This window comes from Gymnodraco acuticeps, unplaced genomic scaffold, assembly GCF_902827175.1.
Source record: "Gymnodraco acuticeps unplaced genomic scaffold, fGymAcu1.1, whole genome shotgun sequence".
Taxonomy (NCBI): domain Eukaryota; kingdom Metazoa; phylum Chordata; class Actinopteri; order Perciformes; family Bathydraconidae; genus Gymnodraco; species Gymnodraco acuticeps.
The window spans coordinates 419,267-439,786 of NW_022991177.1; the positions used below are offsets into that span (position 1 = coordinate 419,267).

At 44.0% G+C, this 20,520-nt stretch overlaps 1 protein-coding gene across 2 annotated transcripts in view; it reads left to right on the forward strand.

Annotated features, from left to right (window-relative positions):
• slc25a23b (solute carrier family 25 member 23b) overlaps positions 1–20,264 on the forward strand; it is a 62,326-nt gene extending 42,062 nt beyond the window's left edge. Inside the window, exons 6-10 of one of the 2 annotated variants that reach the window (XM_034237662.1) lie at positions 2,802–2,954; positions 4,252–4,365; positions 4,675–4,842; positions 18,541–18,691; positions 18,777–20,264. In XM_034237662.1, coding sequence (XP_034093553.1) covers positions 2,802–2,954; positions 4,252–4,365; positions 4,675–4,842; positions 18,541–18,691; positions 18,777–18,958 — 768 coding nt within the window. In that variant the 3' untranslated portion in view covers positions 18,959–20,264. The remainder of the gene's footprint in view (positions 1–2,801; positions 2,955–4,251; positions 4,366–4,674; positions 4,843–18,540; positions 18,692–18,776) is intronic. The other variant, XM_034237663.1, reaches the window with a different exon arrangement.
• The last annotated feature ends 256 nt before the right edge of the window (positions 20,265–20,520 follow it).

Sequence of the window (20,520 nt, forward strand, 5' to 3'; positions counted from 1 at the left end):
TTAGTTTTCCCCACTATTTCAACTGATTCAAAAGGAAAACTAGACCATATCATAGGAACTGACTAGCTTTCAGAAGCCATAACCAGCATGACGGGGGGAAGACGGCTAGTCCAGATGGGCTTCCTATAGAAATCTATAAACAATTTCAAGATAAGCTACTACAACCACTTTTGGATATGCAGTTGGAGTCATACGAAAAGGAGGACCTGCCACCATCTCTTAGAGGGGCACTAATCACTCTGATGCTAAAACCAGGAAAGGACCCCACTGACTGTGCATCGTATAGACCAATCTCACTGCTTAATACAGATAGCAACATGTTATGCAAGACGTTGTCGAGACGCCTAAACAAACTACTGCCTGCCATGATTAAAGATGATCAAAATGGTTTTATTCAGGGAAGGCAAGCTTTTCATAATGTTAGAAGGGTACTAAATATTCTTTATGAAAAAAGAGGGTCACCTAACATGGCACTGCTGTCCTTAGACGCAGAGAAGGCCTTCGACCAAATTGAGTGGAAGTATGTGTTTGAAGTGTTGGAGAGGTTTGGAATAGGCGAAGGCTTTCTCAACTGGATCAGGACGATATATAAGAACCTGCTGAAGTGGTGACAAATAATATTACTTCTACATCCTTCTCATTGTACAGATCTACACGTCAGGGCTGCCCCCTCTCCCCATTGCTGTTTGTGTTAGCAATGGAGCCATTTGCCATGGCTATTAGAGACTCTCCATCTATATCTGGGATCTCAGTAGGTGACTTGGATCATCGAATATCACTTTATGCGGACGATGTTGTTCTTTTTTTTATCAGATCTTTAGTATTCTGTACCATCTCTGTTAGAACTAATTACGACCTGCAAAATAAATATGCATACATCCTCAATACTTTATCTAAATGAACAAGAGAGGCAGCAACCTAGAATACAAACTCCCTGTTCAGCTCATAGAGAAGGATTCACCTATTGAGGAATACAAATCACACCTGAAATGAATGATCTGGTTCCAGCCAACTATAACCCTGTTGTAGACTCTGTGGTAGAATCGCTTAACAGATGGACCTTAATGCCAATCTCCTTAATCGGTCGTGTTAACATCTTAAAAATGAATACATTACCCAAATTGCTCTATTTGTTTCAATCAATCCCCTTACCCCCACCTGAGTCATTTTTTCAAAAATGTAAGAAAATATTTACCAACTTTATCTGGAATAATAGATGCTCTAGGCTCCGTTTTACCCTACTTTACTTGCCTTATGACAGAGGGGGTCTAAAACTGCCCAACCTACGCTGGTACTATTGGGCAGCACAACTGAGAGCAGCCATGTGCTACTTCTCCCCAGGACAAGCTCCAGCATGCTCAGCTCAAGGGTTATCGCTTAGTAGCTATCTTTATTCTTCTGAGCCAAAGAAGCTAGGGAAAAACACAAAAAAAACCTTTCTAAGAAATACCATACACATCTGGCATGAGGTCCAAAGATATATAGGGGACACCCCCACTGTCAGGTTTCACCCCCATATGGGGCAATAGTCAAGTTATACCTGGTAGAGAAGATGCTGGTTTTAAGACTTGGGCGAACAAGGGATTAAGCAGGATTACCGATTTGTACAATGATGGAAAATTAATGTAATTTACTGAAATACAAGAAAAGTATGATATTCCTTCTAAGCACTTCTTTAAGTTTTTACAAATAAGACAATGTATCTCTGTATCTCAAAACCGCTCACTTACTCAGCCACCTCTCTCAATGTTGGAACTTAGACATTACAGTTATACACGTGGTCGGTAGAGGCCAGCTATCGCTGCTCTATCAAATCTTTGTAGACAAGTCACCTGCATCTTCAGAAGATAAACTTAAAAGCTGGAGGCTTGATTTACAAGAGGAAATCTCTGAAAAAGAATGGTCTGAAGTGTGCCTGAAGGCTCAAACACAAACAATCAACACACAGCTTAAGTTGATACAATACAATTGGATTTTAAGAACATATATAACGCCATCAAAACTACATCACTTTAATCCCAATACCCCGGACACCTGCTTTAAATGTAACGATGCTAAAGGATCACTCTTTCACTGTTTGTGGGAATGTAATGTGGTCAATAGTTTTTGGAAGGAGGCTCTTAACACGATTAACCAGATAACAAAGCTGAAAATCCCTTGTGCATCCTGGGTATTTATCCAAAAGACTTCTAAGAAGAGTGAGCGTGCACTTATAGACTTGTGTCTTTTACAAGCTAAGAGGGCAATAGCTATAGAATGGAAAAATGTGAACAAACCTAGTATGAATAAATATATTAAGGATCTGTCAGCACGTGTCGCTTTAGAAAAACTAACATACACTACTAAAGGAAAGCTGGCAGTTTTCGAAAATATCTGGGGGAGCTTCATGGAGTTTCTGAAAAATAATGTTTGTAATGATTAATAACACCAAAGACCGGGCGGGGAAGGGGGCAACGGGAATACGATTCTAGAGTGTAGTCGCCCACGTCATATTCTTTCAGATTTTTGTCCTGTATCATCTGTATACTGACCTGTGTTTATTTACATGCCTATTCATTTGATTTTACACTGTATCTGCCACCTAGACTGACCATGTACTGTATGTGTAATGTTCGTTATTGTATGTGTGTGTAACGTCTGTATTTGAAAACTTCAATACAAATATTGTTAAAAAAAAGAAAATAAAAAAGGTTAGTTTATTTATATAGTACATTTTCAGACACCGAGGCAATTCAAAGTGCTATACATCAATATGAACTCACTGATAAAGAAGATTGACCTGGCAGTATATGTGTGTTCAGGTGCACGGCTCTACGTCTCGAGGGGTTAACCTGTGGTCCGGCCTGAGGGGGATGGTCCGAGAGGGGGGGGTCTCCTCACTGTGGAGGGGAAACGGCATCAATGTCCTCAAGATCGCCCCGGAATCTGCCATTAAGTTCATGGCCTATGAACAGGTCAGTGCTTCCAAATAGTCAATACAAATGCTACCAATCTATATTAAAACAAAACAAAAATATAAATTCTTAACACTGTAAATACACTGCCCGTCCAAATAAAAGTGTCAAACTCTAATATTTAATGGACCACTTTTAGCTTTGAGTATGGCACATAGTCGCCGTGGCATTGATCGATAAGCTTCTGCTATGTCACAACATGTATTTCTGTCCAGAGTTGCATTCATTTCCCGCCAAGATCTTGTACTGATGATGGGAGAGTCGCACCGCTCCCTGAACCCCTCATTCACAATGTGAGCCCCATGAATCCTGGCATGTCATCTTGGCATATGCCCGTGCCATCAGGGAAGAAAAACTCTATTGATGTTAGACCTGGTCATTCAGTATATTCAGGTAGTCAGCTGACCTCTCTTTGGGAACATAGCTGAACCTAGACCTGGCCAACTGCAGCAACCCCAGACCATAACACTGCCCCCACAAGCTTGTATGGTAGGCACTAGGCATGATGGGTACATCACTTCATCTGCCTCTCTTCTTACCCTGATGCGCCCATCACTCTGGAACTTAATAAGTGAGAAGCTAAGCACAGCTAGGATTAAATAACTTGTTGCCAGCTAAAACACACTGTCAAGGAGTGAACTCAGAGGCATGAACTCAAATGCACAACTCAGACTCAGGTGGTTTTCAAAAATAAAGACTTTACTGGATTTAGCACAGTAACAAAACAAGGAAACACAAAATCACTCTTTCGAGGAAAAACGAATAGCAATCATCAGGAGCATGAAAATGGAATACGACCATGGAGCAGGCTTGAACGTAGTAATGAATGATAACGAACTGGCACTGGACAGGTGGGGACTAAAACAATATATCCACAAGGTGAGGGACACAGGTGGAAACAATCAGGGCGGGGTAACCAATCACGAACACAGGAGACACATAGGGGCAGGGAGCATGGAGTCCTGAAACGAGAGGGAGAATTACTTTTCACAATAAGACAGAGGGCACAGAACAAAGGGACATGACGAAACTAATATAAAGAATACACTTTCATAATAAGTTTCCGAGACATGACACACACAGTCAGTCACTGCAGTAATTATCCAATGGAAGGCTCTTACTGGTTTTCTTAGTTAAATCGAGTTGGTGACTTGTTTTGGACGGGCAGTGTACACTTTTGTAAGTTGCTTGGAACGTCAAATAGAAATGGCTGTTTAGGGTCATTCCTAATGGCCTTAGATGGAGAGACCCTAACATCTTCCATGGCTGATTCCTTCCTGTTCGTTCTCTACTCTAGATCAAGTGGATGATTCGAGGAAGGAAAGAGGGGGGGGGTTTGAGGGTTCATGAGAGGTTCATTGCTGGCTCTCTGGCAGGAGCCACCGCCCAGACCATCATCTACCCGCTGGAGGTCAGTTTGAAATGTGTAATTGGAAGATTCATAAAATGAGGTTGGATGGCCAATTTGAAATCTCTCGCTCCTTTCTGAAGTTTAAAACTGTTGATTTCACTTTCGAGTAAGGATGTCTGGAGCTGCTTTAAGTTTAGCATTCTGACCATCGGCTCCCTACTCATTCTCTCAATGAGCGGATGGACAATGGAAAATCTTAATTTTTTCTTTGTATATGAAAGAACAGAAAAATGTAGATATATCTCCTTGTCCGATTGAAGATTACTCTCTTGCTCCCTCTTTAACGTGTCTCTCCCGCTCTGTTGATAGGTTCTGAAGACCCGTCTGACTTTGAGGAAGACGGGACAGTACTCGGGGATGGCTGACTGTGCCAGACAGATCCTGACGAGGGAGGGGGTCCGGGCGTTCTACAGGGGCTACCTGCCAAACACACTGGGCATCATCCCCTACGCTGGCATCGACCTGGCAGTGTATGAGGTGTGTGTGCCTGCAGTTTGATTTCCTTTTACATGTTATTCAGCCACTCTTCCAAAATAAGTACATTTTGGTGGTCACTACACAAGAGTACCATAGGGTCTTGAACTCATTATAAATACAATTCTGGTTTTGTTCAAAGTATATCAATGCCCTCAGAAATAAGTCTTTATTTTATACTTTTATTGTCAACAAATCCTATGAAAGACCAAAACCAACAATATATGAGTCTACTTTCAATACTTCTAGTCTTCCCAACCTGTCTATGGCACTCAGTTCTAATTCATTTGTCGTAAATCTTTAAAATCCATAACTATAGAGTTTAACTAATAAATGTTCAGTTATTTCCTTAATGCAATCTGGAGGGCTAGTGAGTATTTCTTCCAGCAGGACAGTGTGGGATTGAGTTGAAATAAACTCCAGTGTGTTTTTGTCTTCTTGTTTTTGGCCAACAATGGAGCTTTTTGACCCCTGTTTATTTAGTATAGTTTTAGTAATATATAACTATGCAATTAAGCATCAATATCTTATTAATACTAATATACAACTGTATTTATTGTAATTAACATGTTATTATTTCAGTTGAATGTGCACATTTTTATTTTGTACTTCTTATTTTAATTTAAATATTTTGATTACATTTACTTTAATAAATGTTTTGTTTATTTCCTTCTGAATTGAAGCAACTATGAGGAAACCTAATTCCTCTCCTGGATAGATTAAAGTATTCTGATCCATTCTTCCAAGAACATTCAAATCAAATCAAATCAAGTTTTATTTATAACACCATCATTGCAATATACTGTCCAAATACAAACTGTTCAGTTTTGATAGTCTTGTTCTACTTTCCCGAGTTCGATTGGTATTCAGAATCATTCACAATTCTACAACACCACCGTTGAGGGGCTTTTTTCAGTTTTGCCGTGAGCAGAGTTGCAGAAACTCCAGATCTTCATCAAATGCAGATCTAACCATCCCTCTGGGACGATCAGCATTTTCGTTTACGGCCATCAAGCACTGGAATACTCTTCCAGTTGAACTTAAAACCTGTACTGATTTTAACTTGTTTTCATATTGTGCAAAAAAAATGATATTAAGCAACCAATCATGCCAACATTAATTACACTGTAATCTGAGTTTTTTTTTATTTGAACTGTATTGTCATACTATATCTTAGATATTTTATTTAAGTGTATTTGAAGTGTACTAAGTATTATGTTCGTAACCTGAATATAAATCAGGCTTTGTAATTATTTGAGTGACCGAGATCATGTAATGTTATTATGTTTATTGATTGTTATGAACCTGTCTGAGGACCACAGATGGAAATGAGCTATTAGCTATAATCTGGCATATTGCATCTCTTCTCTTTGCTGAGATTAATGTTTTGTATGCATGGTCCTTCTATAAATAAATACAAATATATAGCACATTTATAAACGATTTTTGGTCAAGCCAAAGTGCTGTACATATAATAAAAATAGCCTCCAGTAGAGACACTTTACAGCAAATACAACAGCACAGATTGTTCAGAATATCAGTATGAGAAAAACGACCCCCTCTGTCCTTAGACCCTCACATCGTATAAGGAAACACTTCCAGAGAAAACCCACAGTTTAAAGGGAACATGGGAGAAACCTCAGAGAGAGCAACAGAGGAGGGATCCTCTCCCAGGACGGACAGACGTGCAATAGATGCCGTGTGTAAATCGAAGAGATAATACATTTTACAGCATATAGACCGAATGTTAGGAAATGCATGTGTCTGTAATAAGAAGATGAATCCACGAGGATGTCAGCTACAATCCTGTGGAAGCCATCAGGGAAGCAGCATGACGAGACCCAAGGCAGGACCGCAGAGACAGGTTCAGCCACGACCCGAAACGTCCACGACTTAATCCAGAACTCAGGATAGAGGATCCAAGACACAGGACTACAGCAAGAGGATCAGCCTCGACTCCGGATCCCGGCGTAGATATAGACACAAAACAAGAACAATTTTGGCTGGGTTAATTTGAACAAGAGAATACACAGACAGACAGACAGACGAAAGAACAAGCACTCCCTTAGAATAGGTTGAGGGCAAAGGGTAGCAAGTGAGAGAGTAAGAAACATAGGTGGAGAGGCACACTCAGTGAACAACGTCCCCACTGGAGCCTTAGTTGGAAATTGATGAGAGATAGGGAGGTACGCTGTGTCTACGAATCGTAACACTCCCCAGCCTGTCTAAGACACTCTGCAAACTGTTTCCCTCTAATAAAACCTCGAGAGGTTAGAGAGGGAAAAGGTCTTGGGTAAAAGTTATTCTTGATAAGAGAAGCCTAGAAGGCCAGAGAGAAAAAGTGAGTTTTAAGTGTTGATTTAAAACCCCCAGGGTCTGGGCCGACCTCACATGGAGGGGCAAAATGTTCCAGAGCCTGGGGCCAGCTGCTGCGAATGCTCGGTGCCCTCGGGTTTTGAGCCTGGTCTTAGGCACTATCAGCAGCAGCTGGTCAGCCGACCTTAAGGCTCTGCCTGGGGTGTAGCGATGGAGGAGTTCGGCTATATAGGCAGGAGCCAGCCCATTTAGGGCTTTAAAAACAAATAAAAGGAGTTTAAAATCTATTCTGAATCGAACTGGAAGCCAATGTAATGAGGCCAGAATTGGGGTGATGTGGTCACGCTTTTTATGGCCAGTCAGAAGACGTGCAGCTGTATTCTGAACTAGCTTCAGGCGTCTAATTGAGGCCTGGTCCATACCCACATACAGAGCAGTAATTCAGTCTCGAGGTAACAAAGGCGTTAATGACCCTTTCTAGGTCTGTTACGTTCCCTCTTGGCTAGGGGTACAAAAGGGAAACGACACGACCAGATTGGATTTGGTATATGTTACCGGTGGTTTTATTTGTAACGGCAACGGAGTAAAATGATGTACAAAAACAGCTAGGCCCAACAACGGGTCAATCTGTCACTATCTCACAACAGGGTCTCCAAAAGAGAGTTGCCCAGTACTATACAAAAGGAAAGGAAATACCTCACTTCTAAAGTGGAAACAAAACAATAAACAAAACAGGACTGTGGGAAAACACAGCTGGTGCGGGTCTACAGGTGTTAATCACCTGGATCTACGCAATATACCCACAGGAATGCTGGTCTACAGGTGCTAATCAACCTGGATCTAAGCAATATACACACACAAACCCTATACTAACACAGAACCCGACGACACGCTGCTAATCAGTGTGCTCTCCCAGAAACCCTACTGAATACACTGCTAATCAGTGTAGCTAACACAAAATGCACACGGCTAAACAGTCTCAGAAGTCACAGAACGAAGGCAATGTCACAATGCGAGGGTTGAGGCGTCTGTCACACAATACAGAGCCTCCCGAATGGTAACCGTGCCCAGCCTTTATACTCCTCCCCCGGATGACGTGGCAGAAGCGGGCAGGGCTTGGGTGACGTCTGTCCAATCCCCGCGGATGTTGCGAGGTCGAGACGGCCACTGACAGCATAGGAACTGCCCCGCTCATTTGCATACACACACAAACAGAGTTAAAGGCACAAGGTAGCAGCGGCTGTAACACCCCCCCCCCCCCCCCCCCCCCTTAAAACACAAACCCCACAGGGTTTTTGTGAACCTTAACACATCACAACACCATGACCACAGAACACATCATTCCAGTCTGGACAGGGCATCTGCGAACACATTCTCTGAACCTTTCTTGTGGCAGATTTGCAGGTTGTAGTCCTGGACGATCAGAGCCCACCGCATGAGACGCTGATTGTGGTTGTACATGCGGGACAAAAAGACAATGGGGTTATGATCGGTAAACACTGCAACCGGCAAATAACTGGACCCGACATAAACCTCAAAGTGCTGGAGAGCTTACAACAAAGCAAGGGTCTCCTTTTCAATGGTAGAGTAGCGGACCTGGTGTTTGTTGAACTTACGGGAGAAATAGCAGACAGGATGATCAACTCCATCCGCATCCTCCTGCAGTAAAACAGCACCAGCCCCCACTGCACTGGCATCCACCTCGAGTTTAAAGGGTTTAGCAAGATCGGGAGCAGCAAGCACAGGAGCGTGACTTAGAAGTGTCTTTACACACTCAAATGCATGTTGGCACTCAGGGGTCCAAACGTAGTACACCTTGGGACTTATCAACTTAGTTAGGGGTTGGGCCACAGTGGAAAAATTACGGCAGAAACTGCGGTAGTAACCGGCCATACCTAGGAAACGGCGGAGATCACTCCTGGTGCCGGGCACCGCACATTCAGCCACCGCAGTAACCTTAGCTTCCACTGGTCTGACTTGGCCTTGCCCAACCTGCTTCCCTAAATAGGTGACAGTAGCTTTACCAAACTCACATTTGGCCAGATTCAAAGTAAGCGACGCCTGTGCAAGCCGGGTGAATACCTGCCCCAGGATCTTCATGTGCATCTCCCAGGTGGGCGTGTACACAATGAGATCATCTAAATAAGCGTTACAGTTACTTATTCCGGAGAGGACAGTATTCACCAATCTTTGAAACGTAGCAGGTGCATTACACATACCAAACACCATGACTGTGTACTGCAGGAAACAGTCAGGTGTAGCGAAAGCGGAGATCTGTGGGGCACGGTCCGTTAAAGGTACCTGCCAGTAACCTTTAAGTAGGTCCAATTTACTGACATACTTCGCAGAACCTAAATTGTCGATGCAATCCTCCATTCTTGGCAAGGGGTAGCAATCTGTCACCGTAACAGCGTTCACCAGCGTTCACCTTCGTCTGTGATAAAGCGTAGAGAACCATCAGATTTCGCTTCTACAAGACACGGCGAACACCATGGGCTAGAGCTCTGTGTCGCCAGGCCATTTGATACAAGATATTCAGCCTCCTGTTTCATAAGCTCGCGCTTGGACGGATTGGCACGGTACGGATGTTGTTTAATCGGCCTCGCGCCTTTTACATTGATGTCATGCGTTATCACATTACATTAGTTTGTGTCGGGACATCATGGAAAAGGCACGGGAAACGATCCACCAACTGGGTTATGTCATTCTGCTGTCCCTCCTGCAGATGACCTAACGTAGTTGGCAATGTCTTTACCATCTCTGAGTTGCATAATCGAGCACCCGGCTGGTGATGTGAACGCATCACCAAACCGTCGTTAGACGGGCCGGAACTATCTGTAACTATTAAGGCGGAAGCAGCTACTCTTTGATTAGCTGAGCCGGCCGGCGTACTATCAATGGTGGTGCGTGCATAATAACGCTTCAACATGTTCACATGGCAAACGCACGTTTTACGCCGTCTCTCTGGAGTACAAATTACATAATCCGTGTCACTGAGAAAATCACGGATTTCGTACGGGCCGAGGAATTTGGCTGAGAGCGCAGAGCCGGGAATAGGTAATAGTGCGAGTACCTTGTCACCTATTTCAAAGTGCCTAGGGACAGCGGCACGGTCATCATTTCGCTTCATGACCGCTTGTGAAGCGGAGAGCGACTCTCTAGCGAGTGAATTTGCTCGGTGCAAACGCTCACGGAACTGGCTAACGTAATATAATACGTTTTTATCTGAAGGTATATCAGCCGAAAGAAACTCATCATGTAAGATTTTGAGTGGACCGCGGGGAGTATGGCCGAAAACGAGCTCCGCGGGACTGAATCCTAATGACTCTTGAACAGCTTCACGGGCTGCAAACAAAACGAAAGGAATTCCCTCATCCCAATTTTTTTCTGTCTCCATACAGTATTTTCGCAGCATGCTTTTTAAAGTCTGATGCCACCGTTCTAACGCCCCCTGCGACCCGGGATGATACGCACTGGACATCACATGTTTAACCTGCAGTGTTTGTAGGACCTGTTTGAACAATTTAGATTTAAAATGTGTCCCTTGGTCACTCTGAATTACTCGCGGAATTCCAAATGTAGAAAAGAACTTCGTCAAGGCCTTAACTACAGATGCGGAAGTAATGCTACGCAGCGGAATAGCTTCCGGAAAACGAGTCGACGTACACATTATTGTGAGCAAATACTGTTGACCCGTTTTCATACGTGGTAAAGGGCCAACACAGTCTATCAACACCCGGTCAAAGGGCTCACCTATAGCCGGTATGGGATGTAACGGAGCTTGCGGAATTTTCTGGTTAGGCTTACCGACAACCTGGCACACATGACAGCAGCGGCAAAAGCTAGAGACGTCCTTCTTTAACCCTGGCCAAAAGAAATGCTTGAGAACTATTTGATAGGTTTTTGTTACGCCCAAGTGTCCCGACCATTGACTTTCATGCGCTACAGATAGCACATGTTGACGGTATGGCACCGGCACGACTACCTGATGCACTACACTCCAGTCAGCTTCAGCAGTAGCAGTAAGGGACCATTGGCGCACTAATATCTCCTTATCCAACACATAAGCCACCTTCTCACCCCTTGCTTTGTCATTACTCACCACCTGCTCGAAACACTTCACAAGCGTCGGATCCGCCCTCTGCGCGGCGAGCAACCGCTCTCGGGTTACCGGGAATGTGGAACCGTCAACGGCTGGGCTGGCAGGTTGCGCTGGTGCAGCGGTTCCAGCAGGGAAAACGGAGGATGCAGAAACCGCCACTGCTGGCTTTTTCTCCGGTATTTTGTCATCTGTAAACATTTTCCCAAACATAGTATAATTTAAGGACACCTCCGAGTTACTCTTACGTGCTTGCGCGCGAGTGACAGCACAAATAGGGAAAATGTGGGCCTGGGTTACTTCAGGCACTACAGGCTGAGGAGAATCCAATATTTCTAGCGCAGGAGTTACCTTACCTCCTGCGATGTCATTTCCCATTAGGAAAACTATACCCCGTATAGGTAATGCGGGGCACACAGCAACAGGGAAAAATCCAGTAATTAGGTTAGATTGTACATGTACATTGTGTACGGGCCGGGGCACATAACCCATCTCAATGCCACATAAAATCGATCCATACCCACACGCTGATTGTTCGGAAAATGGTAGGGCCGATGCAACAATCACTGACTGTGAGCCTCCAGTGTCTCGTAGAATGCGGACGGGTCTCTGATCGTCTGTCTCACCTGTTAATGATATTAATCCCTCGAACACAAAAGGCTTAAAACAGGGATCTATTTCCTCATTATCAGGTGTGGAAATACTGAGGGAGTTAGTGTTAATTAAGCCGATGCCTTTCGGCCTGGTCATGTTTGGTGGCTGCTCCTTCCGCTTAAGAATCATGCAATTACCAATAAGATGTCCAGGCTGATGACAATAGTGACACTCTCTCTCCTCTCTGTTCCTCGTGAATACTTTCGCTGGCTGACCAACAGGTGCCCCCGGCATGCGGCGAGAGTTCTCAGCAACAGCCGGAGAAAACACCGTTTTATGCATTAGCACATATTCGTCCGCCAGTACAGCAGCTGCGGAGAGAGAGTGCACTTTCTGGTCATTTATATGCCCCACAATACGGTCAGGCAATCCACTCTTAAATTCTTCCATCAGGATTAATTCTTTAAAAGCAGAATACTCTGCAGCGTCACATGAATCAATCCACTTATTGAGCAACATCCCCTTCTCCCTGGCATACTCGACATGTGTTTGATTAGCCCCCTTTCTGTGATTCCTGAACTTCTGCCGATAAGCCTCGGGAACTAACTCGTACACCCTAAGTATGGCACGCTTCACCAGGTCATAACTTAGGCTGTCCTCTATTGAAAGCGCAGCAACCGCCTCCTGAGCTCTACCGTGGAGTTTACATTGGATTAACAGAGCCCAGGCATCCTCCGGCCACTGTAACGCTGCTGCAATGCGCTCAAACGCACCGAAATACGCATCCACTTCATTCTCCCGGAAAATCGGCACTAGCGAAATGTTTTTCCCTACATTGAAGGCAGGTGGGTGAGAATAGGGCGAGGAACCTCCTCCGCCATGACCAGGAACACCGGACGCGCGCAGCTCGGAGTCTAGCTCCAGCTGTCGTATCCGCACTTCTCTGTCAATTTCTAACTTCCGGACTTCTTTGTCCACTTCCAACTTCCGGACTTCCTTGTCCATTTCCAACTTGCGTAATTCCAGCTGTAACTGCCTGGCTTTCTCCCTGTCGTCAGTTTCCCACCGAAGCTGCCTGTCCTTGGCTTCCAGGACGGGACTCTGTACTACCAACAGGAGAGGGTGGGCATCTGCGAGGCGGCATGAGCGGTGCCTCCCACAGCTCGCCCCCCTCGCTGTCACCACCCCTTCCTTTAGTAAACGTAAACTCTGCCTCTGCCGGACGCAACAGGCCCTCAGTGGGAACTTCAGACACGGGTAGCTCAGCTGGTACAGCCGGTACAAGTACCTCTCTTCGCACCATCTCATCCACCACCAACGCCTTAAATTTTTTTTCTTAACATCTGCCGATTCACCACGAGACTGAGGTGCCGCGCTATCTCTATTAGGTCATCCTTCTTACACCGGTCCAGCTGCTCATAGGACGGCCAGACCAAGAACGCCTCTATATCGAATGATGCCATACCTGGGTGTACCGCTCACACGTTCACAACGTTTTCAGCCACAATAAACCCACCTATAACCCCAGGAATTGATTTAAATGTATCCCGGACGAGAGCCCCCACGTGTTACGTTCCCTCTTGGCTAGGGGTACAAAAGGGAAACGACACGACCAGATTGGATTTGGTATATGTTACCGGTGGTTTTATTTGTAACGGCAACTGAGTAAATTATGTACACAAACAGCTTGGCCCAACAACGGGTCAATCTGTCACTATCTCACAACAGGGTCTCCAAAGAGTTGCCCAGTACTATACAAAAGGAAAGGAAATACCTCACTTCTAAAGTGGAAACAAAACAATAACAAAACGGGCTGTGGGAAAACACAGCTGGTGCGGGTCTACAGGTGCTAATCACCTGGATCTAAGAAGTATACACACACAGGAATGCTGGTCTACAGGTGCTAATCAACCTGGATCTAAGCAGTATACACACACAGGAATGCTGGTCTACAGGTGCTAATCAACCTGGATCTAAGCAATATACACACACAAACCCTATACTAACACAGAACCCGACGATACGCTGCTAATCAGTGTGCTCTCCCAGAAACCCTACTGAATACACTGCTAATCAGTGTAGCTAACACAAAATGCACACGGCTAAACAATCTCAGAAGTCACAGAACGAAGGCAATGTCACAATGCGAGGGTTGAGGCGTCTGTCACACAATACAGAGCCTCCCGAATGGTATCCGTGCCCAGCCTTTATACTCCTCCCGTGGCAGAAGCGGACAGGGCTTGGGTGACGTCTGTCCAATCCCCGCGGATGTTGCGAGGTCGAGGCGGCCACTGACAGCATAGGAACTGCCCCGCTCATTTGCATACACACACAAACAGAGTTAAGGGCACAAGGTAGCAGCGGCTGTAACAAGGTCTTTAAAAGATAAAAACGACTTGGTCTTAGCCAATAGTCGTATTTAAAAAAAGCAGGTCTTGACTACGGTGCTGACCTGCTTATCAAATTTAAAAGCGCTATTGAAGGTCACTCCAAGGTTCATGACAGAGGGGAGGATATTTTTATTGAGGGAGCCCAGAATATCAACCGGAGAGGCTGGAGGTCGGGGTCCAAAAAAGATGACCTCGGTCTTGCTCTCGCTGAGGGTGAGGAAGTTTTGGCTCAGCCAGGATTTAATCTCTGTTAAGCAGTCCATCAACTGCTGTAGTGAGTTGGCATTTTTTTTTTTTGAGAGGCAGATAGATCTGTACATCATCAGCGTAACAATGAAAGGGGATGTTGTGTTTTGTGAGAATTGAGCCTAGGGGCAGTATGTACAGTAGAAAAAGGATGGGGCCCAGAATCGAGCCTTGGGGAACCCCACAGGTAAGAGGGGCTTTGGCATTGAAGTGTAAAAGAGCCTGATTATATTATGTTTTTGGACACTGTATCTCTTTTCATGATAATACAGCAACCAAGAACGTCCAGAGCCAGTTGAAGGCCATCCAGTTGTCAGATCATATTTAAATACCACCAGGCTTATGCTTTAAATATATGCTTACAGTGAAACTCTCCCGTCCTTCCTGAAATGTTAGACGGATAAATAATCTTTGCAGTAGGATTCCAGTAATCACAGTTTTGCAGTACAAATGTCATAAAACTGAGGAACTCAGCTAAAATAATACCCAAGTGTCCAGCCCCTTGTAAAATACAATTTAATACAATTTGAAGTAGATGAATTGTAATTAATACCTCTCTCTTCCCTTTCATTATTTGTATTTCCTCTTATATCCTACTTTCCTCCTCTCTTCCAGTGGCACCTCCAGAAATGTATCATAGGGGTGGCCAAATGGGACCACTGAAAATCTTGGGGTGGCCCACCAAAACCAAGAATTGAATTGTTGTAAAAGTATATACTAGATCAGGGGTGGCCAACCCGCGGCTCTCGAGCCGCATGCGGCTCTTTGCCTAGTTTCATGCGGCTCTTCAGTTCATATCGAATTTTATATGTGTGAGTTTGGGGGAGAGACACTGACTCCTGACTAGTGTTGCACGGTGTACCGATACTTGAAAGGTACCGTGATACCCTGCCGTTAAAAACGTTACGATTCCTCCGTTTCATTAGTATCGGTACTTTAAGAATGACGGGGGAAAGTACTCCGGTGAGAAAGCGCTGTTTTAATAAGAGCCGTGTGTGTTCAACGCTCTGCTTCCACTCCCTGCACTGCAGCCGTGCCTGCAGTCCCGCCCCTCTCAAGCACGCTCTAAGTCCCTCCCCTCTCAAGCACGCTCTTAGTGCCTCCCCTCTCTCGTGCACGCGCTAGCTGCCAGAGCATGTGAGAAAACGAGAAGCATGGCTGCAAGTGGGAGTGCAACTGCCGCTGCGCCTCGGCTTGTTGACAAAAAAGACGCCAGAAGCGAAATTTGGAAGTATTTGAGCTATATCTCTGACAGTGAGAGCAAGCCTACGGACACCACGAGGTCTGTCTGTGAGACATTTATTAATTTTATTTAATACGAATTATTGTCATTTATTTTATTTATTGTTCTCATTGTTTAAAAGTTTGTGTTATGGTTATGGTTCTGGTGTGAAATAAAGCACAATAATTACATTTAAGACTGTTTCCCTTTTTTTAAGAAAAGTATCGAAAAAGAATCGGAATCGCAATTCTTGACTTGGTATCGAAACCAAAATGTTGGTATCGTGACAACACTAGCTACTCCTGACAGTTAAACCTGATATTTAGTAGGTCTGTTAAGTATTGAATGCTGATAATTCTGACGTAATTTGGCCGGTCAAAGTTGTTTAGGCTCGGATAAAATTGCTCCGTTACTTTCGTCCCGTGTTATGTATGTTGTGTATGTGTGGTGTCAGTATGAGAGGATGACAGCGCGTATAATTTTAATGTGGCCCAAGAGCCAATCACAATAATACCTGCGATGCAGTGAACCAATCACCTTTGAGGGGGGGGGAAACCTATCGTTGATTAAACATTATCCAGTGTTTCCCCTACCATTGTCTTGGAGGGGCGCTGCGCCCCGCCAACGGAGCCCCGCCTCCCCGCCTCCCCCCCCTGATATTCAAGGTGTTTTAAAAAAAATATATATATCATTTTATTTTTAAATATATATATAGCACCAAATTGCAAATAATCTATAACTACTGTCACTTTTCACATTGAACATGTGCTCTTTTATTAAATAAACTAAACGCTTTCATTTTAAGTTGTGAGTTTAGTGTTTTTGACCCTAAGAAACACTGATGCATTAATCAATAACAATAATCCACAGCTCCTCTCTCTGCTCCAGAGGATTTAAAACATATATATCCCAATGCCACAAAAACGCATCAGTGACGTGGTTGAAATCTTGTCTCCAGAAAACAAAAAACGGAAACAAGCGGTATCAGTGACTGTGTGTTTGATGTGGCTCTTTGCAGTAACATAGAAAAAATGTGGCTCTTAACCTCTGACTGGTTGGCCACCCCTGGACTAGATGAAAACAATGGCAAAGAGAATCACCTACTGATATACTTTGGTTTCTTATTTTACATTTTCTGATACTATTCATCTGAAGTGAATATAATACGGATAGTTAACATTTGACTTCAAACAACATTTAAAAGAACCTTGTTTTGTGTTATGTATACATGTGTTGGTGATTTATTGTTTTGTTTTTCATATAGTTGTTCTTTCCTTTTAAAAAGACAAATACAGCTTAATTTAAATAAATTCCTTTATTGTAAGGCACAAAATGTTCAGCATTCTCAACACATACAATACACAACAGCAACACAACATGTTCTTCAGTTATATTATATCTCTAGGTTATAAATAGTTTTAGACTGAACAAAGCTGTTTGTGTCACACTGGGATCAAAGATGATTGACATGACTTTATTAAATCAAGTTTTAAAACATGACTATTTTATTTCAACAGGACCCAAAAACACAAGGGGTATGAAATGGTAAATACATACTGTGATTGAACACAAAAACACCATCTATTATTGACCTTTATAGCAAATTCAAAACATTATAAATGATACAAAACACCATCTTTTAGTATTAGACAAAAAATAGGTGACGAGACATATTTCTATTATTTTAGATTAGGCCACTGTGGTGAGAGTAATACATATAGCTTGTATTCCATTTGTTTTGAAAATGTATATTTATACTTTATAAACAAACTGGTTACCCTTTTGTTAAATTAGCATACAGAACATTATGAAAACAAACTTGACTAATGGTCGGCTCATAACCTCAGAACACAGAAGAGGAAAAACTGCATAGATTCTCGTTTCATTTTGAAAGCTGCAGACCTAAAGTGTGTAGAAGACTTAAATGATTACAAAGGTCACAATCACATTAATAAAACTGTACTTAGGTTTTAGTTTCACTTTTACAAAACAGAGTTCCACATGTACTTTCTAGCATGTATGTCCATCTCCTCACTAGCCCTATGCTGCTGCTCCCCTGCCAGCTCTGTCTCTCCTTTACTCATCTTCTTCTTACAATAAGAAGAGATGTCTGTTGACTTTCTCTTCATTTTCTGCAAATTAACATTACACACAGCAGTGATTAATAGTAGCCTACGCATTACACCAGCCCAGCATACCGACATCAGCTAACGTTAGCTTAGCAAGCTAAACTAACGCTAACTAGGATAGCCGCCGAAGTGTGTTTACGGACGAATTATACCTGAAGTCAAGCCAGCCTTTACTGAGCCCCGAGCCTGTTTTCCAGGTCTTCCAGCGTTTTTCTCGTTTTAATGCCATTGAACACACATTTTGATCAGAATAACAGCTAAAGGTAAGCATATCTCCGTGTTTTGCTACCTAAAGCTAACACACTAAAGCCTAAAGTGTTGTGGGGCTTAATAGGCAACGAACGTATACGACTTACCTTCTAGAAGTCTGGTGGATTTTTGTCAAGTCAGTAGAAAGAAACGTTTTGCTGCAACCTGCTGCTGTCTGTGTGAATCTCAGAGTGGTGCGCGCAAGTATCAGAGTGTTACCATGGTAGCAGAGGGAGAGGGAGGGGCTGCAGTATGAGCGTTGGAAGCTCAAATCAAGCGACTCGCTGGCTGTGTATTTGTTGTTAAATATCAGATAAACTACTACGCAAACGTGACTGGCGAGGCGGTGTGTGTGGTGGGGGGGCCAACAAATATATCAGGGTGGCCATGGCCCCCCCCCTGCTGGCGCCACTGCTCTCTTCTCCTCTATTTGTCAAACTCTTTCCATGCTCTCAGACTCTGAAGAACGCCTGGCTACAGAGGAACGCTGCAGACTCAACAGATCCAGGAGTGTTGGTTCTGCTGGGCTGTGGAACCATCTCCAGCACCTGCGGCCAGCTGGCCTCCTACCCCCTGGCTCTGATCCGCACACGCATGCAGGCCCAGGGTGAGACAGGCTGTAATCAGACATCCACACACACTGAGAATGAACAATGTTCCAGCAATAACCCCCATTGTCCCTCTTCTTTCAGCCGCACATGAGGGCAAACCCAAGCTGACCATGGTGGGCCAGTTTAAACACATCATATCCCATGAAGGAGTACCAGGACTGTATCGAGGACTCACCCCCAACTTCCTCAAAGTCATTCCAGCTGTCAGCATCTCCTACGTGGTGTACGAGCACATGAAGAAAGTTCTCGGGGTGGCTTACTAGACGGAGAAAAATAATAGACATTTTGATAAATTGTTGTTCCAAAGACACTAAGTAATACGGTACAGGAGCTAGTTTTACTGATATCGGGTCCCTTATATGTTATATACTATTATTATTAAGGTACTTGGACTAAGCCAGTAGCCGGCGATGCTAAGTCTCTTAAAGTAATTCTAAAAGTATTTTATTACTAAAACAGTTCATCTCTGTAAAGTTAGAGACAGTAAGGAGAGCTCCTAAGATTGTACACACAAATCACACACAGCAGGACAGGCTCCCCCAGCAGGTTCTTTAATACACTGAAGAAGAAACTCTTGTATTTCCTCTTTGGAGAACTTGCCATGGTGAGATAAATACTTCCTGAGTTTGGCTTCAGGTGTTCTGCTCAACAGGAGTGAAGCCTGAACTGTAAAAAAACAGAAATTACATTTATATCCATAAAGTGCTTAAACAAAGTCATGGAAAAACATACTGAGTGGACTTTTGACACTGTTGTTTGGTCTGACAGTGCTGCTGTCTAACCCTCAGCCTCTCAGCGCACAATGTGGCAACACAAGGAATGTGAAACTGTACCTGCAGTCTTTTGAGGTTGAAGAGAGCATATATGAATGACTGTCCAAAGGCTCACAGGCTCAGGTGTAGGGTGTTTTACCCGAGTAAGTTAGCAGACTCTAGTTTCATACTGGTAGTACAGTGTTTCCAGGTTACAAGACTGAAGACTGGCTAATAATGACAATAATGTTCTTTATGGGCTGTCTCTCTCTCAGCCGTCTGAGCTACTGACATCATGAACCTCACAGTTAAGGTAAGGTTAAGTTTCTGTTCACCCCTGAGCTCCATCAGCCTCCAGACAGGCTAATAGAGTGGTGCAGGAATGAGTCTTTAAACACGGAAATGAGAAAGCATTTTCCTACTTCCAGTTCCCTCATCTCGAATTTAACGTTTTTTTCTTTTTACTTGTTTTTGGTTAAAAGCCTGAAATAAGGTCTGTGGTTAGCACAAGAAGAGATGTTTGTTCTATGACATAAAATACGCCAGTAAATACCCCACTGGTGCAAATCTGAAGAGTCATGTGTCATGAACACAGCTGCTGCTAACAAGTGAACATGGGACTGCTGATTGTCATCATGCTGAACATTAGCCGCCTCTAGCTTAGCGGTGATGACGTGAAGTCATGTGACCATGCTGTGTTTTTTTTATAGCCTTAAGTTAGCTTTTTAATTGTGGCGATTGCATTTCAACAGTTTCACTGTTACCCCTAGATTCCACCGGGTCCGTCTGCGTCGCGTTGCGGCTGCGCCGCGGCCTTCGCAAAGATCGCGGCCACTCTAGTCAATGGGTGCTATTCCACCAGACGCGCCGCGTTACGGCTCAGAAGCGTCCCAGAAGCGTCCCAGAAGCGTCTCTGCGCTGGGCTCCGCTCAAAATAGGATTCAAGTCTATTTTTCGACGCGAGGCGTTGCAGTGGCGCCGGGCAGGAAGTGGACCGGTGACAGCATCCGGCCCATCCCCAAAATAAACTAATTTGCAGACCCTATCCCTCCGTAGTCTTTCAAGTAGGAGGA